The 23954-nt window shown below is 38.6% G+C and overlaps 1 protein-coding gene across 1 annotated transcript; it reads left to right on the top strand.

The window, feature by feature from the left end:
- The first annotated feature begins 1670 nt into the window (after positions 1-1670).
- Positions 1671-23135, top strand: LOC110459771 (perlucin-like). The gene is made up of 5 exons (XM_021512192.1): positions 1671-1831; positions 2164-2255; positions 2934-3024; positions 5292-5535; positions 23007-23135. The coding sequence occupies exons 1-5, from the start codon at positions 1777-1779 to the stop codon at positions 23053-23055; spliced, it is 531 nt and encodes a 176-aa protein (XP_021367867.1). The 5' UTR covers positions 1671-1776; the 3' UTR covers positions 23056-23135.
- The last annotated feature ends 819 nt before the right edge of the window (positions 23136-23954 follow it).

The following is a 23954-nucleotide window of genomic DNA, read 5'->3' as shown; positions in this document are numbered from 1 at the left end:
TATTTCTTTACATACGTATAAACAAGTAAAATCACACATCTTCATCAAAATAACAGTTGTTGAAATTACTTTTAATATACAATTCATTTTATGCCCCACTTTTTTACATTACCTGAAGTAAATAGTAGACCCTCCATCACCACATTGTCTTGCTGACTCTGACAGGCACAAAGCGGTGTAGTGTTATTAAGTATCCAGAACGTTAAAAACATGTACAATCAATCTTCTATCATACTAGGATTTCATTACAGAGAGTCCGCCACGTGTTCCTGTATGAGATGCACAGCAAATGAACGTTGACTCTGACAGGCACAAAGCGTTGTAATGTAATTAAGTATCCAGAACGTTAAAAACATGTACAATCAATCTTCTATCATACTAGGATTTCATTACAGAGAGTCCTCCACGTGTTCCTGTATGAGATGCACAGCAAATGAACGTTGTCAACCCATTTCTAGGAAAGTATGTTATATAGGAACACAATGTGGCTGGCAAAGCGTTTCAAGAGATAATTAATTATAATTCATTTATCAATCTATCAGGGTAAGAAAAATAGTTATTCACTTGGACATCATGATTAAAATATGTCGTCTCCATTTATACAGAAACAATGTCATCAAGAAAAAATACAGGTACCATTAGCCCACACAACTTAATGGATTATTTATTATTGACAATACGCCATTAATTTCAACAGCCTAGTAGTAAGATAATTATTCATTGCCCCATATACTTTGCTTGAATGGTTAAGCATTAGTGCCTAAGAAAAGTCCAACACGTTTTTGCGATGGCAGCTTGCCGACATTACCTTTTTCAGCCACCTCTTAAAGAATTAACATCAAAATACGGATATTAATTGAATACGGATATTAATTGAATCTATAAGTAAAATATTCGATCAATTGATTTATAGGTAAAGCACAAATATCAAATTAAACAAACGTTACTTTTCCTAATAAATATTCAATCTACGTCCGAGAGATGCATATGTGTTATGTTAGCAATAACAATACTTAAATAACAGCGACTGCTTATTAGTAGTACAATTATTTCAGAAAAGGCTCTGGTATCATTGACATTGTATAAATAACAATTCTATGTCAACTCAACTATCAAAATATCTATGCAAATATTTAAAAATACTTTATGATTTCAAAAAAAAACGCGAGAGATTTCATAATGAACTCTCTATGAAACGTTTATTTGATACAGTTTATGTGCAATCAATCTTTGATTATTAACATTCAAGTAATTAATCGGTATAATGATATATTTCATAAGCAATTCGTTTACTTTTTATGTCTTCTGACATCTTAACACATTTAAACCTTTTGTTTCTAGTTTTTATGTATTAGTTTTTTGTGAATGTCTATTTTGTTGTTTGGCCCTAGATGACTCAAATTGTCGATGGTCCGTAAAACAATAATAAAAAACTTATATAACAAAGCTAGATGATTTAAGGTCGGGAGTTAAATGTTGATGTTATAACTAAGTTTGGTACACATACAATACTTCTTACAAACTAATCCAATATACACTATATATAGTGAATCTTCCTTCAGTAATCAGATGCAATAACATACCTCTTAGTACATTGCCTGCGATTGTGAGCACAAAGGGAAACATCTGGCCACTGCCGATCTTTCGCCATATCTAGAACAAAACCGGCTGTTCAAATTCACATGAGCCAAGAGAGCTCTAGTCTGAATTTATGCAATGGACTAGGTCAATATGATAATATAACGGGGAAAATCGAGTGATCATTAATATAGCAAGATGGCTTTAGTAGTGCCCATTTGTTTTCTGCTCGTTCTTCTACACACATCCAAGGGTAGGTTGAATAATTTCATAAATATTTTCTACCATATCTGTTTTACGTTTTCTGGTTTCCCCATATCTACGGGAACAATTTACGCGTACATTTCAGTTCACAATCTATATTGATTGGTCTTAAAATTACATTATCGCTGCTAGTGACGACTTGCTTGTTATGGATAAGCGTTAATGATGATGTTATAACATAAAATTATATGTACATATATTCAATTTGCAACCAAACATTCGTTTTATACAATGTCTTTGTCTGTTTCTTTTTTAGGATAAACGTAAATCTGAAATAAATAATTTCATGAATAAGTTACATCTTTCCTTGTTTCTTGCTAGTATCTGGTGTAGCCTGCCCTAACGGATGGACAAGACATGACACATCGTGTTACTTCTTCGTGGACATGCAGGAATCATGGGAGGACGCATCTGTAATATGCTCTGTTATATCATACTCTTAGCTGTATTTTGTTTGATTGTTTAAAATCCTCTCAACATTTAAGGTCATATTACTGGCATTTCGACAAATATCGCTGACAAGAAAAAGTAGGAATAACGGAGTGATCCAAAATGCTCCTATGGGGGCAAGATAAATAATTACCCTTTTGGCGGGGGAGGGGGATATAAGTTGTCTCTTATAAAATGCATTGGGATACTTTTGGCTCTGGTTTTATTTGGTGTAATGACTTATGAACATATGGACTTGCATCTATGTCTGCCGAAGGCGGTATTGTAACAGTACGGATCTGATTCCGAGTTAATTGCTTGTTTGGTTTAATTTGTTTAATATTGTTTAACAGCTATTCATTTAAGGACGGCATCCCCTGTGTGCAAGATGCATGCGTAGTGTATGCTATCTCACTGCATTTCCACGCAGGAGGCACTAATCATAGTTGGTTGCACCAGGGTATGTTGGTGTAATTGCCTTCTTGTGATAGCACAGATCTGATGCCGACTTTATAGTGCTATTTCACTGAATTACTAAACTGCCAAAGGCATCCAGCACAGCAAAGTATTCCACCCTGTTGCATTACAACGACCACGGGTTAACCTTTTTGTTTTGGTGTGTGAAAACGCTTACTACATAAAGTAAATGTTTTATATTGAAGGCTCACTGCGAGGCATTCGACTCCCAACTAGCTGCCATTGAAACGGAGAGGGAAGATGTCTTTATTAGGAATACTCTCATTCATCTTCATGGTATCCAATTTTTTTTTATTGCATACTAGAGTTTTAATAATGTGATAATCATCAATTGTGTTATTTACGTCAACTTCATATTTAATTTCAAAAAAGTATCATTTAAATGAAACAAAAAAACTTCCTTATGGTTTTAACCTTTTGCCGTTTTACCGGAATATATTTACGGATGACATTTTTTAGGTATTTTAAATTAACAGCAAAACTCGTGTTGAAATAGCAGATTAAATAACAAAATAAAAGTTCTTTGACATACACAAAATAGGTAGCAAGTATATGTAAGGCGAAGCATTCGTATCAACGTAGTTAATTGTTGCATTTCTATTTGCTATCAAGTTACCACAAATATGAATATTAGTAGCATGGTTTACAAATCTTGACATTTTCATAGGCTTGAAAACGTAAGAGATAATCAACTATATTTGCGCTTCTGTCTTTTATATATAGTGCGGGCATTTGTTTAGGGGATTAATGACGTACAGTAAATATAAAAAGGGGAGATACAAAGATACCTTTGTAAGGGAAGAATATGGAATGTTTTAAGATAATTACGGATGTAGTGACACTAAATTATTTTACCGTTTTGTGTATATGTGTAATAATAGTATTAACCTGTAAATAGATGTCCTATTTTGAGGCTATCGCCTTGGAGTATTTATTAGTATTTTAAGAACAATTGCTTTTTAGGTCACCTGAGACAAAGTCTCAAGTGATCTATTGCGATCGCCTTTTGTCCGTCGCCGTCCGTCGTGCATCGTCCGTTGTGCGTCGGTAAACAATTTACATTTTCGACTTCTTCTCCAAATTTCAATGAAATTTTGGAGAAACCTTCCATGGCCAAAGGTAAAAAAAAATAGTGGCTGATTTGGTCCCCAGCCCCCAGGGGTATGACGGGCGGGGCCAAAAAGGGTCGAATTGACTTAAATTTCAAAATCTTCTTCTCAAGACCAAGATTTGGTAGAATCAATAACTCTTCAAAGATGGAAGGGACTTAAGGTGCTTTACCAAAAATTGTGAATTTCTTGACCCTGGGGTCCCACGTTCCCCCCCCCCCCCCTTTTGGACCAACGTTTGTTAAATTTCCGTTTGAAGTAATTCAATGTGAGTTAGCATTATCAGTATTGGATAGCAGTTTGATGGTATGCACATATCAGCCCTGATTGACCCCAAGGGGCTGATGGGTGGGGCCAAAAAGGGTCGAAGTGACTCAAATGTCTTAAAATCTTCTACTCAAGACCCAGATATGGTACAATCAAATACTCTCCATAAATGGAAGGGTCTAAAGGTGCTCAACCAAAATTGTGAATTTCATGACCCCGAAGTCTCACGTTTCCCCCGGGGAGGGGGTAAACTTTACTATAGTTTATATAGGGAAATCACATTTTGGACCAAAATTTGTTTAATTTCCATTGGAAGTAATTCAATTTGGGGTTAGCATTATCTGTCTTGGATAGCAGTTTGATGGTATGCACATATTAGCCCTGACTGACCACCAGGGGCTGATGGGTAGGGCAAAAAAGTGTCGAATTGACTGAAATTTCCAAAATCTTCTCCTCAAGACCCAGATACAGTAGAATCAAATGATATCTATAGATGGAAGGGTCTTAAGGTGCTTCACCAAAGTTGTGAATTTCATGACCCTGGGGAGGGGGTAAACTTTACTATAGTTGATATAGGGAAATCACATTTTGGACCAACATTTGTTTAATTTCCATTGGAAGTAATTTAATGATGGTTAGCATTATCTGTCTTGGATAGCAGTTTGATGGTATGCACATATTATCCCTGACTGACCACCAGGGGCTGATGGGTAGGGCAAAAAAAAGGTCGAATTGACTGAAATTTCAAAATCTTCTACTCAAGACCCAGATATGGTAGCATCAAATACTCTTCATAGATGGAAGGGTTTTAAGGTGCTCTACCAAAATTGTGAATTGTATGACCCGAGGGTCTCACAAATGTATTATGGCAAATGATACTTTGAATATTACATGTTGATAACTTGATTGGAATTATAACCCTGAGTTGACAGTTTGATACTTTGAACATTTTAAGCCAGCTCTATCCCCAAGGGCGCTCAAAGGAGTCGGTGTGCTAAAATTTCTTCATTTTCCTTGTTTAGAATGAGATGTGCTAATTTCAAATACTTTTCAGTCTTAAATCTGTATGCTAGATATTGAATAATGTTGAATAATCAGAACTCGGGTGACCGTTAAAGACCATGGGCCTCTTGTTTAGGTATTGCTATCGTTTACTTTTGTGTTCAGCGCATGACTCTAGTCCTTCCGTTAAGTACTGGACAGACGGGACCGATGTCGCCACTGAGACAGAGTGGATATGGGCTTACTCCGAGAAACCAATCCTTGATTACTCACACTGGTGTCCAAACCAACCAGATAACTTCAATTCCGACGAAGATTGTATGAGGCTGGCAAAATTCTGTGGATTCGGCTGGGACGACGGCAACTGTGAATCTAAACATTACTTCATCTGTGAAAGATACGACAAGGAGTAAGTCAACCATTGTCATTTTGAGTATCATACCCTACATACTGATGAATACTTATTAAATTAGGTAATGGTCTGAACATTATAATGAAATAAGCCATACAGAAATGCATATGTATAAGATACATATTCTCTAATCTGAAGATTATAAAACTAAGTCAGCAATTGCGAAAAATGACATTTTGAAAGCGTGTTGGACCATAATTCTAAGGTTTACATTGATCTGCGTCAAAGTTAATGATTCTGCGGTATTGATAAATTGTGCATTGATATTAAATGTGTTTCGAGTAGACATACATATGAATGGAATTGGGTGTCCGCAGGTTCATATGCAGACAAGAATACAACACCTAACTGTCCGCCGCTAAAATTTCCGGACATTCGTCATACTTATGTCAACCCAATATTGTTGTTATCGTGTTCTAAAAATAGCTGCTAAAACATTTAGGTTTGGTTTGTTTTTGTTTTAGTTTGTTAAACATCCTATTTACAGCTAAGGTTATTTAAGTACGTGCCTCATTGTTTGATGTGAATGTGATTGCCTCCTTGTGATAGAGCGGATCTGATGCCGACTTTATAGTGCTATCTTACTGAAATACCATGCCGAAGGAACCCAGCACAACATTCCGCCGGTCACATTATACTGTTATATATAAATCTGTTTGGTTGGGATTGTCCGAATTATAACTCAAATGATTGATCACACAAAGTTCAAACTTGGTCTTTAGCGTGCCTTTATGGATGCAAATATTTTATTTTGAGTGAGGTCTGCCAGAGGTTTAGGTAATATTTGCTAAAAAGATAACTTTGCCTCGTTTTGTTTCACCCGATAATAACTAATCATCATAGTTTTAACTTGGTGTATTATGAGTTTGTCCCATAATAACTTATTATGCGAAGTTTAAACATGGTGTATTCGATGCCCTAGTGATTGCAAAAAGGTATATTAATTACAAGTACAGAGGTCAAGTATTTTTGCTAAAAATAGGGATTTAATTTCTGGCAATGATAACTCGAAACTTATTGTCATACGAAATTCAAACTTAGTGCATGGGTAGCCCTAGGATATAACCTCCACTGTTCTGTAGTGTAACCCGTCTGCATTTTATACGCTGCGAAATAGTAGCATGTCCACATAGAACTATTGTTAAACAGATTGTACAGATTTGTGCACCTGTTCCTGCCATTATTGAACACAAATCCATGATAAGTCAATAGCAATACATGTACCTGATGTTTTCGGGGGATATGCTGACCTTGGCAGCTCTCATTATTTTCTGCTTGCTATTATTGGTTTTCTTTTAATCTTCCAGCATGTACACTATGACATAGGGGTTGTTCCCCTTTGAGCAGTTTTCGTATAAAGATAGGGTCAACGCCTATGGAGATTTAACATTAGCTTGGAATTTCAAAACAGGATTAATACAAAAAGTATTAGTATAGGAAGCTTAAATCAGGAACAGCTAGTTTGAGAATTCATTGTATGACAAATGGGACATCATTGACTTACACCTGTGTGCGGTAATACAACTCCTAGAGCATTTAAATGACACAATTACAATAAAATTATATTCCAACTATTATTTTGGCACAAATATTACACTATTTCAGGAAAGAACTGTTCTTTTTAGTGAAGATTTAAGCAGAAAAGTATGTGAGATTTCATTACTAACGAGAAAATTCCTATTTTTGACACGTTCATTTACATAGTTCTAAAACGAGTCTATTTTTCATGCAAAATGTGCACACATCCCAACTGTTCGCGTGCCTGCTGGATAGACACAGTAGTAATCTTTGACAGGGTCATCTTGGTCATTTCTATCAAACGCAATCATAACATTATATTTGGTCTGGGAATTTTGCCTGACATGGATTTGGCCTCGTATGAGGTTTTCAGCATTCTGATAGATCGTCACTTTAAAGTCCCCGGCCGTTGTCAGATGTTCTGCGATGTACATTGGCGCTATTTTTAGTTGGTGTGATCCGTACGTTACTGTCTCGAGATAGATACTCCATATCGAGTATGGGGAACTCGATTTAACAAGCGTCCAGCTACACCCAGTTGACCTTGTTGCCTCTAGAAAGGTCGGGCTCATCAGCTACCCTTGATGCCAAGGTATTGTGCACAGCAAAACGGGATTGCATGCGCTCAGCAAGGCGATTGCGCTCAAATCCCTCTCTGGTGTACTCACATATTTCGGTCCACGTGTAGCATTTAAAGAAGCTGTAGCTACTTTTACCAGTTCCGCTATGATGCTGAGGAAGTAGTTTGAACCGAGTTGCTCTTTGAACAGTTCCCACTGTTTCAATCGACCATAGTTACTCTCCGCTACCCATCTGGATTTTGCAAACTGGCGGTCCTAGTTCGCTATCAGTCTGACCTGCAGAAGATAAGAAGGCATGTACACACAAAAACCTGAAACTTGCAGCAGGTACAACACATTCCTAAACCCCCGGTCAACAATGACATTGCCCTCATCACTGAGTCACAAGTTGAGGCTTTAAACGGTTGCAAGTGTTTTGTCAGGATCTTTGCATCAATTTCATTAATGTTGGGACGATTGTCGCTAATAATCGAAAACTATCGCTCAGGTGTGACGTCGGCGACGATCGATTGAAAACTTGTCACTATCAATAGTTCGAAAATATCCTTCACGGTAATTAATACGACGGAACTATGGGAAAGGAGATCACTCTCGCTGTCGCCTCGTGGTCATGATTAAAAATGGCAGCCACCGCTGATGTAAGTAACGACGACGAATTGCAATTGTATCCCTATCCAGGGACAGTTAAATCAGCCGTATGAAAATAGTTCATGTTCCGAAAAAAAAAGTTCAGTGGAACCTGCAATAAAATCACATTTAGACATGACAACTTGTCATTTGTAGGCTATGCAAGAAAAGCTACGCCAACAAAGGTACATACGATATAAATTACACCGATATAAGTTAGTATCTTAAAGCTTTGTGAAATAAAAAAAATCTGAATTGCCAAGTATTTTGAAATCGTTGATTGATACACAAAACTAATAACAAATTTCTTCGAAATGACATACTTCTAAAGAGGCCCCGCCCCCTACACCCTAAAGAAGAAGGTCATTGTCGTTAGCTGATTGACTGACTGTTGAAAATCGACAAATGAAGTAATTTTTTAACACTTTGTAGTTTGTATTTTCTCAACCTAAAATCTTACGTTTATAGTCATGATGCACACATGCAAATAAAGTATTAGTGAGTACTGAACATGTTTAAGTAAGTACTATTACAAAGCCATCAACTCACCTTGCAGTTATGTTACATGCAGGTTAGCAATCTACAGAGGGTCACTAAAGGCCAAAAGGTGCATACAGAAGCAGTAAAGCATACTACAGAATGATAAAGGAGTACTAGCTAGTGCAGTCTGAAGCAAAATAAGTGTTATTGTGTTAATGTACACTTAAAAAAATGTAATTTAAAACCAAAACAACACAAGTATACATTAGGAAACTACACAATACAACAAATACATATTGCTTATATATATATGGAGGGCTTTGTGTTTGTTTCAGTAACAACCCAATTTCTTCATTGTTAGCTCACCTGGTCCGAAGGACCAAGTTGAGCTTATGCCATACCGTTGCGTCCGGGGATTTAAAATTGTACAAATGGTGGGACTGACCCCCAAGAGGGCTGAGAGGTGGCGCCAAAAGGGGTCAATTTGGCTATATTGCTTTAAGCAGCCTCTTCTCTGGAACTAAGAAGTGGATATCAACCATATTTGACTCGAAGCGTCCCTAGGTGGTGGGGATTCAAAATTTGGCTATACTGCTTTCAGCGACTTCTTCTCTGGAACTGATAGTTTGTGCTGTGTGAGGAAAAGTGGTTGCGCATGGTTGCGCATGCGTCGTTCATATATACCGAGCTGCATGCACAACCCCAGGTTTACGTTCTTTCACTCAGGTGTGACATAAACATGCTCACATACATGTGGCTAAGCCTATGTATTGGGTGACCCTAGATATAACTATACACTCAGTGTACATACTCCCCCGCCAAGTGAAATGACTCCAGGCATTTCCAATTCTAGGTATACCCCAAAACAATTTAATAAATAAAATGTATTTGTAATACTCTAGTTTGAAATAACACCACTATCCCTGCATAAAATACAATGAAGTTTTGGATAAACTATGGAACATTATGTGTTAACCTTAGATACCCAAAGATCATCTAGTTGCAATTTACATAAATTAGAGCAGAGCTACTGGGCTTGGGATAAATTTACCAAGAAACAACTGGGAACATAACTTATATAATAACATTTTTACAAATGATAGGTTACGTATACCTTTGGAGGAATGGATATAATTGTGGACGTCCTATGTTCCTAACCCACTCTATTGCATGTTTTGGTGTTAATAGCCATTTGGGAAAATATTATAATTAATATTTTTCAAAAGCACTTTTACAAGTACATGATATGTATCTCAACTTAAAGATTAGAGTACACTTTCACAGTACTGATACTCGGGATCAGACTACTATCTATAACAATATGATAAAACACAAGTGGTAAGAATAATCAACAGGTAATCAAAGGGATGAAACTCTTTGGCAGTTGTAAAACTGTCATAACCCACCAGGAAACACTGCTGGATTTAAAATATAGGCAATGAGTTGGTAAAATACATACGAATCATAATTCCTGGGAATCTAACAATGGAGAGGTTGGGGATACCCATACCGTCTCCTGTTTAGACCCAGAAAGTACATATTTAAGATACAACAGGTTTATATATATTAAAAACAAGACAAGTATTTTTAGATAGTTCAGAAACCAACCTGTTACACGAATATTTCGTTGTGAATATCACGGCAACATACAGCTTGTAAAGGAAATACCTAGTTCCCGTAGCGATCAGGAGGGTTACGTTCTCGATTAGAGCGTCTGACCCCTGTGGTGTAACAGGGTCAATGGTGCTTACCTCATGAATACTGGGTTCAATACCAGTGTGATCACTATAGCACAGCTCAGAATCCTGAACTGGATCGTATACGGACAGGTCCACGGTACTGGGCAATCTATTTAACTTGTAATCACTGATGACCAGTATTGTCTCAAATCCAGATTCATCCAAATTTATAGGTATTGACTCTAAACAAGACGGTGCTAACCCCACGTTGTGTAACTGGTGGGTTTTCCTTTTGCTGCTGGTGATGCCTTCGTTGCCTTGGAGGTATAACCATATCATCTTCAGACTCTGTTTCTGTGTCAGAAGATGAAGATGCTGCTCGTGGTTCCTTGTGAGGAGGGGGAGCTGACTTCATACTGCTTCCCTTGCGGTTTTGCAGCTCAGAGGGATCTTTCACAGGGATTGTGTTAAACGGGAGCAGCATGTTTCGGTGCAATCTAATTAAAATTATATCTTCACATCGCTCCCGTTTACTGATATGTCGCGTTGAAGATCTAACAACATCCCGTAGAGGGTCATGTTCAGGCGACCTTTGCATTAACCAATCAGATGAGAGCTTACGCATTTCTGTAAGTGATGATGTAATGATTTCGGAACACACTTGCTATGATAAAAGACCGAGAGGTGTCAAATGAGCATCGAAAAATGGCGGCGCCCATGACACCACGCTGTGTCTATCTACAAGACAACGTTTGTACAATTTGTGGATTTTGCTTTGAAATAAGAGAGACTTCCTCTTCTGGTGATGTTGTCGTTAAAAAGTTTAACAACCTGAAACTAAAATTAACCAATGACAGGCTTCGCAATATTCAAACTATCACTGGACCAGACGAAAAAATGGATTTTGGGCTACGAGGTGTCTGCATTAAATGCCACAGGTCCTGCTTTCTGATTGGTTGAATGAAAGAGTTATGTCGCGTTTTGATTGGCTTGTTATAAATGCGATAATGTATTCATGTTGACCTCTGACGTGACCCTCTACGGGATGTTGTTAGATCTTCAACGCGACATATCAGTAAATGGGAGCGATGTGAAGATATAATTTTAATAAGATTGGTTTCGGTGTAGGGTCCTTAGAGGTGCCTTACCAGATTCACGCTTTATCTCGTACACTGGAATATCACTATTTGGTATTCTTGAAACCAAATAGGGTTCCCGATCCCATCTATCAGCCAGTTTCTGGTTCCCTTTGAGGCCTACCTTCCTTTGATAGGACTCTATCGCCGACCTCAAGCCTCGACTCACGTACAGACCGATCATACCGGCTTTTGTTTTAGGCAGCTTGTTTGGACGCCTCAGACTGGGCTGCTTTATAAGCAAACTCCATCCTACTTCGCAACTTGCTGACGTATGAGGAGCTGTCCTGTGCTCCTTCTTGACCAGGATCAGTACCAAAGAAGGCATCAACCGATAATCGAGGGTGCCAACCGAACATGAGATAGTGGGGTGAATAACCGGTGGCACCACTCTTGGTGGCGTTATATGCCTGGACTAGTGTTGCCAAGTAAGACCTCCAGTCAGCCTTTTTCCCATCCTCCAGAGTTGCTTACATGCCAAGGAGGGTTCTATTGAAACGTTCAGCTGAACCGTTTCCCATAGGATGATAAGGAGTGGTTCGGGTCTTCTTTACTCCTGCTAGCTTGCAGAGATCTGTTATAACTTTGTATTCAAAGTTACGACCCTGATCACTATGCAACCGCTCAGGAGAGGTGCAATGAACAATAAAATGCTCATACATCGCCTTAGCTGTAGTATGTGCCTTCTGATTACGACAGGGCACAGCCTGTGCATACATCGTAAAGTGATCAGTGATGACCAACACATCATCATAACCCCCTTTTGACTTGTCCACTCCCAGAAAGTTAGACGAACTCCATGGGTCTGGATGTCTCTGGATGGGAACTAACTCGGCAACAGGTCTTATTGGTGTCTTACGTAGAACACAGCGCTCACAAACCTCAATCCTTTTGTTTACATCCTTCTCCAGGCCTGGCCAGTAGACACGTTGTCGTGCTAACCAGAGTGCTCTTTCCTTTCCCTGATGACCTGTGTCATCAATGCACACCCTTTAGGGCAAGGGACTGATATTGCTCTGGCACCACCAACTGTTTCACATCCCGACCATCTAGAGAGGCGGTTCTATAAAGAACTCAATCCTGTAAACTCAATCTGTTCTAAGTTCTAAAGAGTTTCTGGACATATGGGGTTTCATTTCTGAGTGTTTCCCCCCTGGGATGGTAACCGGTTCTCAAGAGCTCTGAAACTCTTGCTATGTCTCTGTCATCCGTTTGTTCTTTCTGTCAATTGCACCTAGTGGTTCAGATAACACTGCACGCTCACTGGCCACATCAGGCACAGCATCAACCACAATACAATCAATGATCGGGGCTACAGTGACAGCAAACTGGCATATAGCCTTAATAAAATTCGGACCTAATTGAGACATGCGTGGCCTTACCCAGTACATAAGTCAGAGGGTTATTGTCAGTGACAACATGGAACGTATTACCATAGAGGTAATCGTAAATTTGTCGGTGACAGCCCATTTAAGAGCTAAAAACTCTTTACTTATGAGCCGGATAGTTCCGCTTATTTGGTCTTAAGCCGCGGCTTGCATATGCGATTACCCTGTCTTCACCATCATGCTTCTGATACAGCACAACACCTAATCCTAGGCCACTGGCGTCAGTATGAACAATTAATGGTTTAGAGAACTCAGTATAGGCCAGAACAGAAGAATTTACCAGTAACTCTTTCACAGTTTCGAAAGCGGTCTGCTGTGCATTTTCCCACAGCCACTCAGACTTCTTTTTTGGTTTTGACTTAGATTTAACCTTAGCTTTAGGTTTAGATTTCCTTGTCAAATCATGACCCTGCAAGAGTTTATTTAAGGGTTGTACAGCTTTAGAAAAGTCTTTGATAAAGCGTCTATAATAGCCGCTAAACCCTAAAAACTGGCGCAATTCCTTCACATTCTTAGGTGGAGGCAATTTTTTCACGGCAGACAGCTTTTCATGGTGTGTCGCTATACCTTTCTCAGAGACTACATGTCCAAGATATGTCACTGTTGTCTTAAAAAACTCACACTTGGAAGGTTTTAGTTTGAGGCCGTGTTTCACGGCAAAAACAGATTCTAACCTGTTTAAGTGCTCGTCGAATGTCCGGGGAAAATTCAGAATGTCATCTAAGAAGATTAAACACTCTTTGAGATGGATATCACCCATGCACTTTTCCATGAGTCGCTGTAAACATGCAGGAGCACAACTCAAACCAAAGCCCTTTCGGTTGGTTTCCAACCGAAAAAGCGGTCTTAGGTTTGTCTGACTCCTCTACCTCGACTTGCCAATAACCTGACCTTAAGTCCAATTTTGTAAAAAAAAAAAAAAAAAAAAAAAAAAAACTAGACCCGATCAGGCTATCTACAGTATCGTCAAAGCAAGGAAGCATGTACGCATCCTTACCTGTGCGTGAATTAAGCATGAGCTAGTCTATACAGAATCTCAATGATCCATCCTTTTTCCGTACCAAAACTACATTGGAACTATAAGGACTATTGGACTCTCTTATGACACCTGTATCTTGCATCTCTTTGACATGTTGAAGAACTTCCTCATACATACCAGGTGGTATTTTACGATAGGGTTGTTTGAATGGTCTATCGTCTATGAGGTCTATGCGATGTTTCACAAGTTTCGTAAAACCAATGTCAAAAGGACCGGTGGAAAAACCTTTTTTCCAATTTCCCCAAGACCTGACGCGCCCTTAACAGCTGCTCCTCTGTCAGATTCTCAGTGTCAATTATTATACCAAGTTCATCTGGTACAGATTTTGAACTTTGTTCAGTGTTAGCTGGTAAGTCTGAAGCTAAATTGTCAACTAACCTGACTGGGTTAGCAGTACAAATTACTTTTCTTGGTTTGATAGTAACTGGTTTACCGGTGACATTGCATACCTTTACTGGAAATTTGACACTTGACACACTGTTGTGAACCTTAATAACACGAGGGCAAACTGTATATTTCAGGTCAGAATAGATGGTATTCTCTGTAACAAGGTTAGTAGTGTGGGTCTAGTCCCCTTACTATGCCAGTACTAACCATCGACTCGTATTGAGCCAGAGTAACGGGTTTCCTGCTAAACGTTTTCACCGAGTAGGAACGAGTTATACTGGACACAGCTATTTCCCATCCTGAGGGCAGCTCAACGTCTTATGAAGCTAAAGATTTTACAACACGTATTACGTTGGTACCCAGCAATGCTGGGCATTGTCTGTTGAAATCTGTGTCTGGCACAGCAACTAACAAAACATCAAAACTATCATCAGACAAAAATGGTAAAGACACACTACATTCTATATATCCTAAATAATTCAAAAGTGAACCATTAGCTACATTGACCTCCAATCCAAAAGACTGAAGTTATCTTAGTGGTGGTTTGTCTGATAAGTCATTATAAAATGTCTCAGATAAAGTGGAAATCATGGAACCACTGTCTATCAGACCTATGACCCCTTGACCTTGAATGTTAATAAGGGCCTTGTTAGAGGGACCCAGAAGTCTATCTAATAATTTAGGACTATGGCCATTTGTCTCCTGACCGGCCTCTGTATGGCCACCTGCAGATACTGCTTATCTTTTGGGTCAGTCTTTTGGTCCTTACCTTTGTCATTTCTATTATGACATTTGTGGCCTTGACCCTTGCCTTGGCCTCGACCTCTATAACCTGACTTTGACCTCTGTTCATCCTTTTTAGATGTGGCTCCACCAAGTTTAGATAGAATAGCGTCAGATTTGGCCTGCATACTAGAGTTTAGTTTGTCCTCTAAGGATTTTTCTCAAAATCCTTTCTCTATCTCCGTTACATGTTGCTGGTCAACTTCACAATTGACAGCATGGCTGTGACCTTTTTAGCTCACCTGGCCCGAAGGGCCAAGTGAGCTTATCCCATGCCACAGCGTCCGTCGTCCGTCAACTTTTTCCTTAAAAACGCTACTAGTCCTGAACGGCTCAGAGGATTTTGACTTTGGTCTGGAGCATCATTGCCCAAAGGGTTCTCAGTTTTGTATAAACGGAGGGTATGGTCCCCCTGGGGGCAGAGGGGCGGGGCCAAATAGGGGGAAAATAGGTAAATCTTTAAAAATCTTATTCTCAACCAATAGAAGGATGTTGACCCAATTTGTCCTAGAGCATCTTTGGACAAAGGAGACTCAAATTTGTATAAACGGAGGGTGTGGCCCCTCTGGGGGCAGAGGGGTGGGGCCCAATAGGGGAAATAGAGGAATTTTTTTTCACCTACTATACAAGATTAGGGACAATAGAATCAATTTTGTATAAACAGAGGTGTGTGGGCCCCCTTCTTTGGGGCAGATGGGTGCCCGACCCATTAAGGGAAATAGAGGAAAACATCAAAGATCCTTCTTCTTTTGTTTTCCCTGCAGGTGGGCGTAAGAATTGTACCTGCTGCCCCCAATTGCATGATCGTAAGAGGCGACTCAATTTGGGACCTTATCTCTTCTCTCCTTTCTAAATAACTTTCTTCTTCCTAATGTCTCCCTTGACAATGCCTCACTTTTGGCCATTTGTTGAGCGTTCGCCCCTGTGAGGAAGGCTTTGGGTTCTGTCCCCTGGCCGAGACATACCAAAGTCTTTAAAAATGGTAGTTTCTACTCCTGCTTAACGCTCAGCAAATTAGGAGTGGGACGACTGGTTCACCCGTTGTCAGTATAATGTGACCGGGTGGGGCGTCCTGCTGGGTGTCTTCGGCAGTATGTTTCAGTGAGGTAGCACTATAAAGTCGGCATCAGTTCCGCCCTATCACAAGGAGACAAACACGAACATATCGCAGCCTCCCAAAATACACACACATACACTGCACGCATGCATCTTGCACACAGGGGAGGCCGTCCTTAAATGACCTTAGCTGTTAATAGGACGTTAAACAAAATCAAACAAACAAACAAACAACAAATCTTCTTTTGTACCGATGAAGGGATTTCGACCAAATTTGGTCTGGAGCATCATTGGCCAAAGGGTTCTCAGTTTTGTATAAACGGAGGGTATGGTCCCCCTGGGGGCAGAGGGGCGAGGCCAAATAGGGAGAAAATAGGTTAATCTTTAAAAATCTTCTCCATCAATAGCAGGATTTTGACCAAATTTGTTCTAGAGTATCTTTGGACAAAGAAGCTTCATGTTTGTATAACGGAGGTTATGGCCACTCTGGGAGCAGAGGGTCGGGGCCCAATAGGAGAAATAGAGGAATGTTTTTCTCCTACTACACAAGTGAAGGGATTTAAACCAAATGCAGGATGACGCATGCTTAGGGACAAAAGAATCAATTTTGTTTAAACTGAGGTGTGTTGACCCCCTTCTTTGGGGCAGATGAGTGGGGCCCATTAGGCGAAATAGAGGAAAACATTAAAGATCCTTCTCCTTCTGTACCGTTGAAGGGATTTTAACCTAACCAAACTTGTTCTAGAGAATCTCTGGGCGAAGGGAATTTGAATATTTATAAATGGAAGATGTGCCCCCACCCCCACCCCAACTCAATTTGTTTAATTTGTATAAAAAGGTGCATGTGAGGCCCAATAGAGGAAATAGAGGAAAATTGGGACATACCATGAAAACTCATTTTCCACCAAAACAGATTAATATGTAGTTCTTCTTGCAACTTTGTTTCTTGTACTCCTTTGGTAAACCTGAATGGTACTCAGCAGGTTTTAAATTGAAAAATAAAATACCAGGTGAGCTATTAAGGCCCCTGGGCCTCTTGTTTATTTTTGTCATGATTTTCATTCCTGTTAGTCTTGCCTGTTGTGCCAGATTCTGAAAGAGAGATTTCCTTTTCAACAACCCGTATTTCACGCAATAACGTGTCAAAAGTATCCAACGAGTCATATTTGTGACGTTTCTGACTCTTCAGCTTATCTAACCTAAGTGAGGTCCAGAATTTATGCCTTAGCATGTCATTTCTTCAAGACGTATTAAGCTAACCGTTCTCTATGGCAGTTTGAAGCAGGCTTTCCAGTCTGCACCCAAAATCAGTGACAGACTAGCCTTGTCGTTGAGAAGAGTTAAAAACTCTTGCATAGATAGGCCATGAGTTGAAATATCTCCAAACAAAGAGTCAATTTTATGGAGTATGTCTGGTATTGTGGCTTTCTCCCCAAGAGGTATAAGTACATTCCTGGCTGTGCCTCTCAACGAGCGACGTATTGCTTGCACCAAAACACTAGGAGAAACTTCCTCATCTCCATGCTAGCAACGGATCTCGTATATCCATTCAGGATAGGCTACCTCCCCTTTTGCAGGGGGGTCACTATCCGAAAATATGGGGATTTTGGGAATATTATGGGACACTCTACCTGTATGTATATTTGAGTCATTGTTTCCAGTACTTTTCATAAATACTGAACAAGTACAGTCCCTAGGTAAAAAAATGGTGTTTTAGGAGGATTTGTCATAAAACTACTCTCCTCTTTAAAGGGGCTGGTCGGGAAAAAAATGTCATATTTGCTAAAATGGCATACACATGTTTAAAATACCTTCTTATGAAATATACCGATTCAAATTTTGCTGAAATTCACTCTATAAGAGTAAAAAATATAATTATATTAAAGAATTCCTAAATCGTCACCTGACAGTCTAAAACTCTCAATTGACCCAGATCAGTGATATAATTTTACCGAACGCGCGTCATCAAGAAGGCGAAATGTAAACATTGCGGCGAAAGAAAAATATGCATGCAAAAGCCATGACAGGCACGATGTATCAAAACCGTTAAATATAACAACATATAGGTAGGAATACTACACTTGCATCATACATGACCTTTGAAAACAATTATTTACGTATAGTATTAGTTGAGTCCGACAAGGCACATGACGGCGTTCTATTGTTGTTATCTTCACTGCCTCACTTTCGAAACAACCACGTGACATATATAAATAGATCTGCGCTAAATTTACGCGGGGCTTCCCCGAGATTTCAGTGGTCAAACTGGACATTGCAAGCAGAACTCGACCATCATATTACCGTGGTATAACTTTTGGAAGGCCAGAGAACGCATTTAAACCCACTTATTTTGTAATTTTACATCCTCTTTATCACCTCGGGCACCCCGACTTCCTGTTTGTCGGTATCAACCAACTTACTCTTAACTGTATCCTCAGTATCCGACATACTGGGTATGTAAATGATAAAGTTGGCAATTTATGTCTATTTACAATCAAACAATATCGTTGACACAAATCTCTCCATCCAAGAGCGAGCCAATATATCTATTGGATGCACACCATCCCTGAGCAAACCAAAATTGATAGTTTGGTTTTTAGCCACTCTTTTGTAAACAAGTAGGTCTGACTTGAAATTTAAGGAGTAACCACACCCTACTGGGTTAACCCTGGTGTTGATGTCCCTAATTTGGCTGTTCAGGATCTCAATCCGTCTAAATAGAATGGTATCTTGCTCATCAAGCGCAATTTCCTGCGAAAATGAGCATCCCCTGCCTAAATTCCAATATGTAATTGAATATGGCGGGATTTCGAGGAATACAAGTTTAACTTGACTAACGACTACAATGCTCAACTAATTGGTTTAGCTTTGTACATTGTAGCTGGAGTAACTGCTGGAGTAAATCCTGATGGGGTCTTGGTGAAAATAAAATTGGTTTTCTGGTTAACTTATCGCCTTCTGGGATTATTATAGGTTTCTCAACAAATTTAGAAAGTTTATTTCTACTCATACCAAGTTATCCTCGATAGATGCTAAATATTTCAATTGTACAAATGTATAACAAATGTCAGAGAGCTTGTCCTACATGTATAATATATTGGGGGAAAACACACAACCATGGAGTACAGACCAACACCACTGTAACGCTTCTACAACGAAGATATACATAGCATTCAATACATAATTTAGTAATACATGTTATGAAAATTCAGTTATCGTTCATCATAACGCTTATCATACAATATCGGGCATACACATTCAAATATAACTGAATTAAACTTAAGTTGATGATACAAAATAGTTCCTGGTACCTAGAATTAGGTTTGAACTAGGTTCCTATACTAACATACTTACATTTGTACACAAAAGTTACTTGTAAACAGTACGATAAATAATACGATACGAGAAAAGTTAGCATCTAACACAATTAACAGTCTGTTTATTCGGCTGGCGACAGTTCACATTCCATCCTTTCCTCGCAGGCTAACTTCGGAATTTCAGAACATTACGGTCCTGGTTTATCTAGGAAGAATATTTTCCTAGCTGCAGACGAAATACCTCTACCGGAAATGCCGTTTCCAAGGTTCTATCGATGTATTCGCTCACTCGCTGTAATATGCCATCCTAAATTTTGGATGCGTCACACGTTGCGCTACCGGCTCACGGCTATTACAGACTCTCCCTTCAGCTCTTCTACGCGGGCGCCATTGTAAGGCATTGGGTTGTTTCAGTAACAACACAATTCCTTCATTGTTCTTGATAAGTTTATTTCATATCTCTCGGAAGAGAGAGCCTGTAAAATAAATATAAATACAATAGTAACAACTATCGCTAGTCTCTAATAATGGACAAAGATGGTAAACATTTGTTCATTATGAATTCAGTAAGGTATTATATATATTAATTATAGAATATGTAGTTAGTCCGTCTTACCAGGGCCTCGGCCGGGTGGTATTCCTTGGCAGATTATCGCTGCAGCTACCATGTAGCATGATCTGCTGTTCAGCTCGGAGTGACTGGACAAGGGTTTGTGCGGTGTGAGGAAAAGTGGTTTTGCATGCGTCGTTCATATAGACCGAGCTGCATGCACAACCCCAGGTATACGTTCTTTCACTCAGATGTGACATAAACATGCTCACATACATGTGGCTAAGCCTATTATTGGGTGACCCTAGATATAACTATACACCCATTCTACATAATATTATAATGTGTATAATAATTTCCGGACTTTTTCTGCACGTGTCTTACAAACCGATTGAACTATGGATAATCAATCGGTTTGGACTTCCGATTAGTCGATTGTAATTTTCTGTCCGATTCCCAACACTAATTTTCATTCCCATACAATGGCCCAATAGTGTCTAGTACATACCAGCATGGAAAGACAATGCTCATAAACTTGACATAGTTAAGTTTCTTTTGCCCACAGTATGATAATCTTTGAAGGGGGTGATCAGCACTTTTTTGGACATAGATGTATGTACCATCAAGGATTACATTTATTTTGTCCTAAACACCTAGTAAACACAGTGGTGTGGCCTTTGGCATGACTTATGTGTCTTGGACCCAGGAACCCAGACACAACGGTCAGACTCAACGCTTGTAAAACGCTATGGAATGTGTGAGTCATATATTGGTTTTTTTTAAGATTACACAAAACACCAAATTGAGACCATGACATGTTGGTCTTAAACTTAATACAAAAGAGAAACAAAGCATGGAATGTAGATGAACATGACCCTCTACTGATGTGGGAGGAGCAAATGCTGTGGATTTTCTTCAGTTGCTCAAGAGTATACCCCGTCCATACTTTACATTCCTCTTCACTGAGATGGTCGATATGAATGCCTGCACTGGTTGGGCTACCTATCAATAGAAAAATGACTCGGTTCCAGGAAGACATTGATCACCTGACCAGCTCTATCTTGGAGACGGAGCTCTCTAACGGTTTCCTTGTTTGCAGGTCGATTGCCAATGAATTCGCCAATTATATGTTCATTGCAATCGCATGCATCAGGTGGACACCACAGACAATGGACAAATATTAGGTTTGTTCTGGCACGCCGTGGCATGTTGCATAACCCAGGGCCCTCTTTTCCACACCTGACACACCTTTTATGTGAATTCCAACCAGCTTTAGCTAGTTTTAGCTGGTTGGTTGACATGAAGTTTGTGTAAGCGTCGTCCACATCATTTTATATGTCTTCTGGAGTACTTACACTTCTAAGTTCACCAAACATAGATGCCAATAGTATTTGATTGAGGTAGCGCTTGTAACATTTACCACATATTATGCTTTCTTTTGATATACTGATATTCTCAGCAATCAGTATTTGCTGCAGACAGTTATACCGAAATACATATGCATGTCGTATTTGAGCTCGAGACCCTTCAGGTAAATCTTTCAATCTGGTTTTGCAACCATGACCTATGCACACATCTACATTCCATCATTGCTATGGAGTAGGTGAATTTGAGAGATCACTTTAGTAGTTTACAGAGTAAATGACTTTGATGAATGTGAGCTTTCTGAAAATGGTTAAACTACAATTAATATAGCTATACATGCATGTAGCCAGAAAATAGACAAGGTTATCTTTTCTTGCTTTCTTACTTTACTTGTTAAGAGTTAAAGATATGAGATTATGTAATATTCCTCGATGTTTTGTTTAATAAAATGGAAAGCCAAACTAATAATCTCCTGTGTATTAGTTTTATAATTTATTGTATGTATACATCATCAACCTTATCGAGAAGAATGATTAGATAACAGAAAACATATTTATGAGTTATTACTGCTGCACATACCTTTCAAACATTCATACTATAATGAATTGGTTTGGTATGATACAACAATAGAAAATGTATTGGTATTTACCATAAAAAACATAAGAAGTATAAAATTTAGACTAGCATTGTGACTATACAGAATCAAGTTGACAAAGTTGGATATATTTTATATTTAAAAAAAAGGTTGCATGCTTTTCTAATTAAAAATATCACTACGCTTAAATTCATGTATACCAATTGCTCGTGACATTTATCGGTCATTTTGTTAGGACCCGTCACTCATTCTGGTGTTATGCAAAGAGGTCCACTACGGTTATCAGTGGAGATAATGAATACTTATATATGCAAATATTGTTCATTTTTATACGACCGTCAAATTTGACGGTAGTATTATGGTATCGCGTTGTCCGTCCGTCCGTCCTGCGTAAACTTTATTTGTCCGGCAATCTCCTCCTACATAAACATAACGACCGATCTCTTTGAAACTTGGTATACATTATAATAATGATAGGAAGTTGTTTCTCCCTTAAAAGAGTTTTGATTCAACAATTTTTGCAAATTGTTCATTTCAGTATTTGAATTTTTTAAGATTTTCTCCTACATTTTTTATAGCATATCAGCTAACCACTCTTAGCATGATGCAGATCTTATTTCAATGTAAAAATATATAACACTATATTGTATTCGACGGGCGTATTTTGTTCCGCCCCGCGGTACTCTTGTAATGTATCTACATATGGCGAAAAAATAAAAAAAAATAAAGTAGGGGCCAAATGTTGACCCCACCTTTCCAGGTGTTGTGGTCGATGAATCCATATTTCTTTGTACCGATTGTCTTTGCTGTATCAAAAACCCCACATGTGAATAAAGTGTTCTCCAAGATTAACCATTTTAACAGATTAAAAAACCCAGTGAATCTCAAAAACAAACTATCCTACGTATTGTGTTATAAATTTATTTTAGTGTAATTTGGTAAATATATTATATGATTATCTTTTCAGTTTTCCACTACCTGATGTGGAACCGACTGACATTGGAATCATTGGCTGATGACTCGGTGTCTTAAACATCACCTTACACATAGAGAACGGCTACAATACGTATTTACAATAAAGGTACAAATATCAGGTAGTATCTTTACGTGTTTGTAATTTGTACTTCTCGCAAATGTGTTTTTTCCCTAAACGATGATATAAACCTATGGAGTTTATAGTTTTATGTTCTCAAAAAGCGTTGGTTAAATGCAGTAAACTGAAAGGACACACAAAAAAAGAAGAATTTAAAAACAATTATTTAAATTTAACCTGACTAGTAGGCATGACCACAAAAAGGAAGTTATCCTATCGCGACTGCGCAAAGACCATACCTACACTCTACAATATACATGCTTACATTTTATGAAACGAAAATGTGATTGTATGCGCCGATTTTCAACCAATGAGTGGAAAATTATTTCATGTAAAAACAATGAAAATTTATTTTCTACATTTTTCGTCCCTTAAATAAATTGATTATATACATTTGATCAATATTTACAAAACTGTATAATGTCATGTTTTAAAACCAATTCCTTTGCTGTTGAAGTCATTTGCATATTTACGCATGTAAACAAACTAAAACCAAACATTACACACATGGATGTACAGTCTTCAATAACCAAATCTGTCAATAGGGCGCTTAACAAATAAAACTAAGCTGAACTAAGACAAATGTTATCCTCTTTGTAAACATTTAATTTGAATATTGTAGGGCACTAATCAGCTTCAATTCATCTATAATAGACACGTCTCAAATCATAACTCGCTGAATCGGATCGTAAATTTCTCTCAACATCCATGTAGATTTCCTTTCCTTACAGTGAAGTTTAGAACTCACTTGGGATAAGTTGATTCGCGTTACTACAATTTATCTCATCCGCGATCGAGAAACGGACAGTTTTATTACATGTG

This window comes from Mizuhopecten yessoensis, unplaced genomic scaffold, assembly GCF_002113885.1.
Source record: "Mizuhopecten yessoensis strain PY_sf001 unplaced genomic scaffold, ASM211388v2 scaffold10209, whole genome shotgun sequence".
In the NCBI taxonomy this organism is placed as follows: Eukaryota; Metazoa; Mollusca; class Bivalvia; order Pectinida; family Pectinidae; genus Mizuhopecten; species Mizuhopecten yessoensis.
The sequence above is the reverse complement of the archived record's forward strand: the minus strand, read 5'-3'. Positions and strand labels throughout refer to the sequence as shown.

Excerpts from the sequence above, each read along its gene's own strand:
- LOC110459771 (XM_021512192.1), top strand. The coding sequence starts at position 1,777 with ATGGCTTTAGTAGTGCCCATTTGTTTTCTGCTCGTTCTTCTACACACA. Across the intron at positions 1,832-2,163 it reads TCTTCTACACACATCCAAGG|TATCTGGTGTAGCCTGCCCT; the intron begins GTAGGTTGAATA and ends GTTTCTTGCTAG. Across the intron at positions 2,256-2,933 it reads AATCATGGGAGGACGCATCT|GCTCACTGCGAGGCATTCGA; the intron begins GTAATATGCTCT and ends TTTATATTGAAG.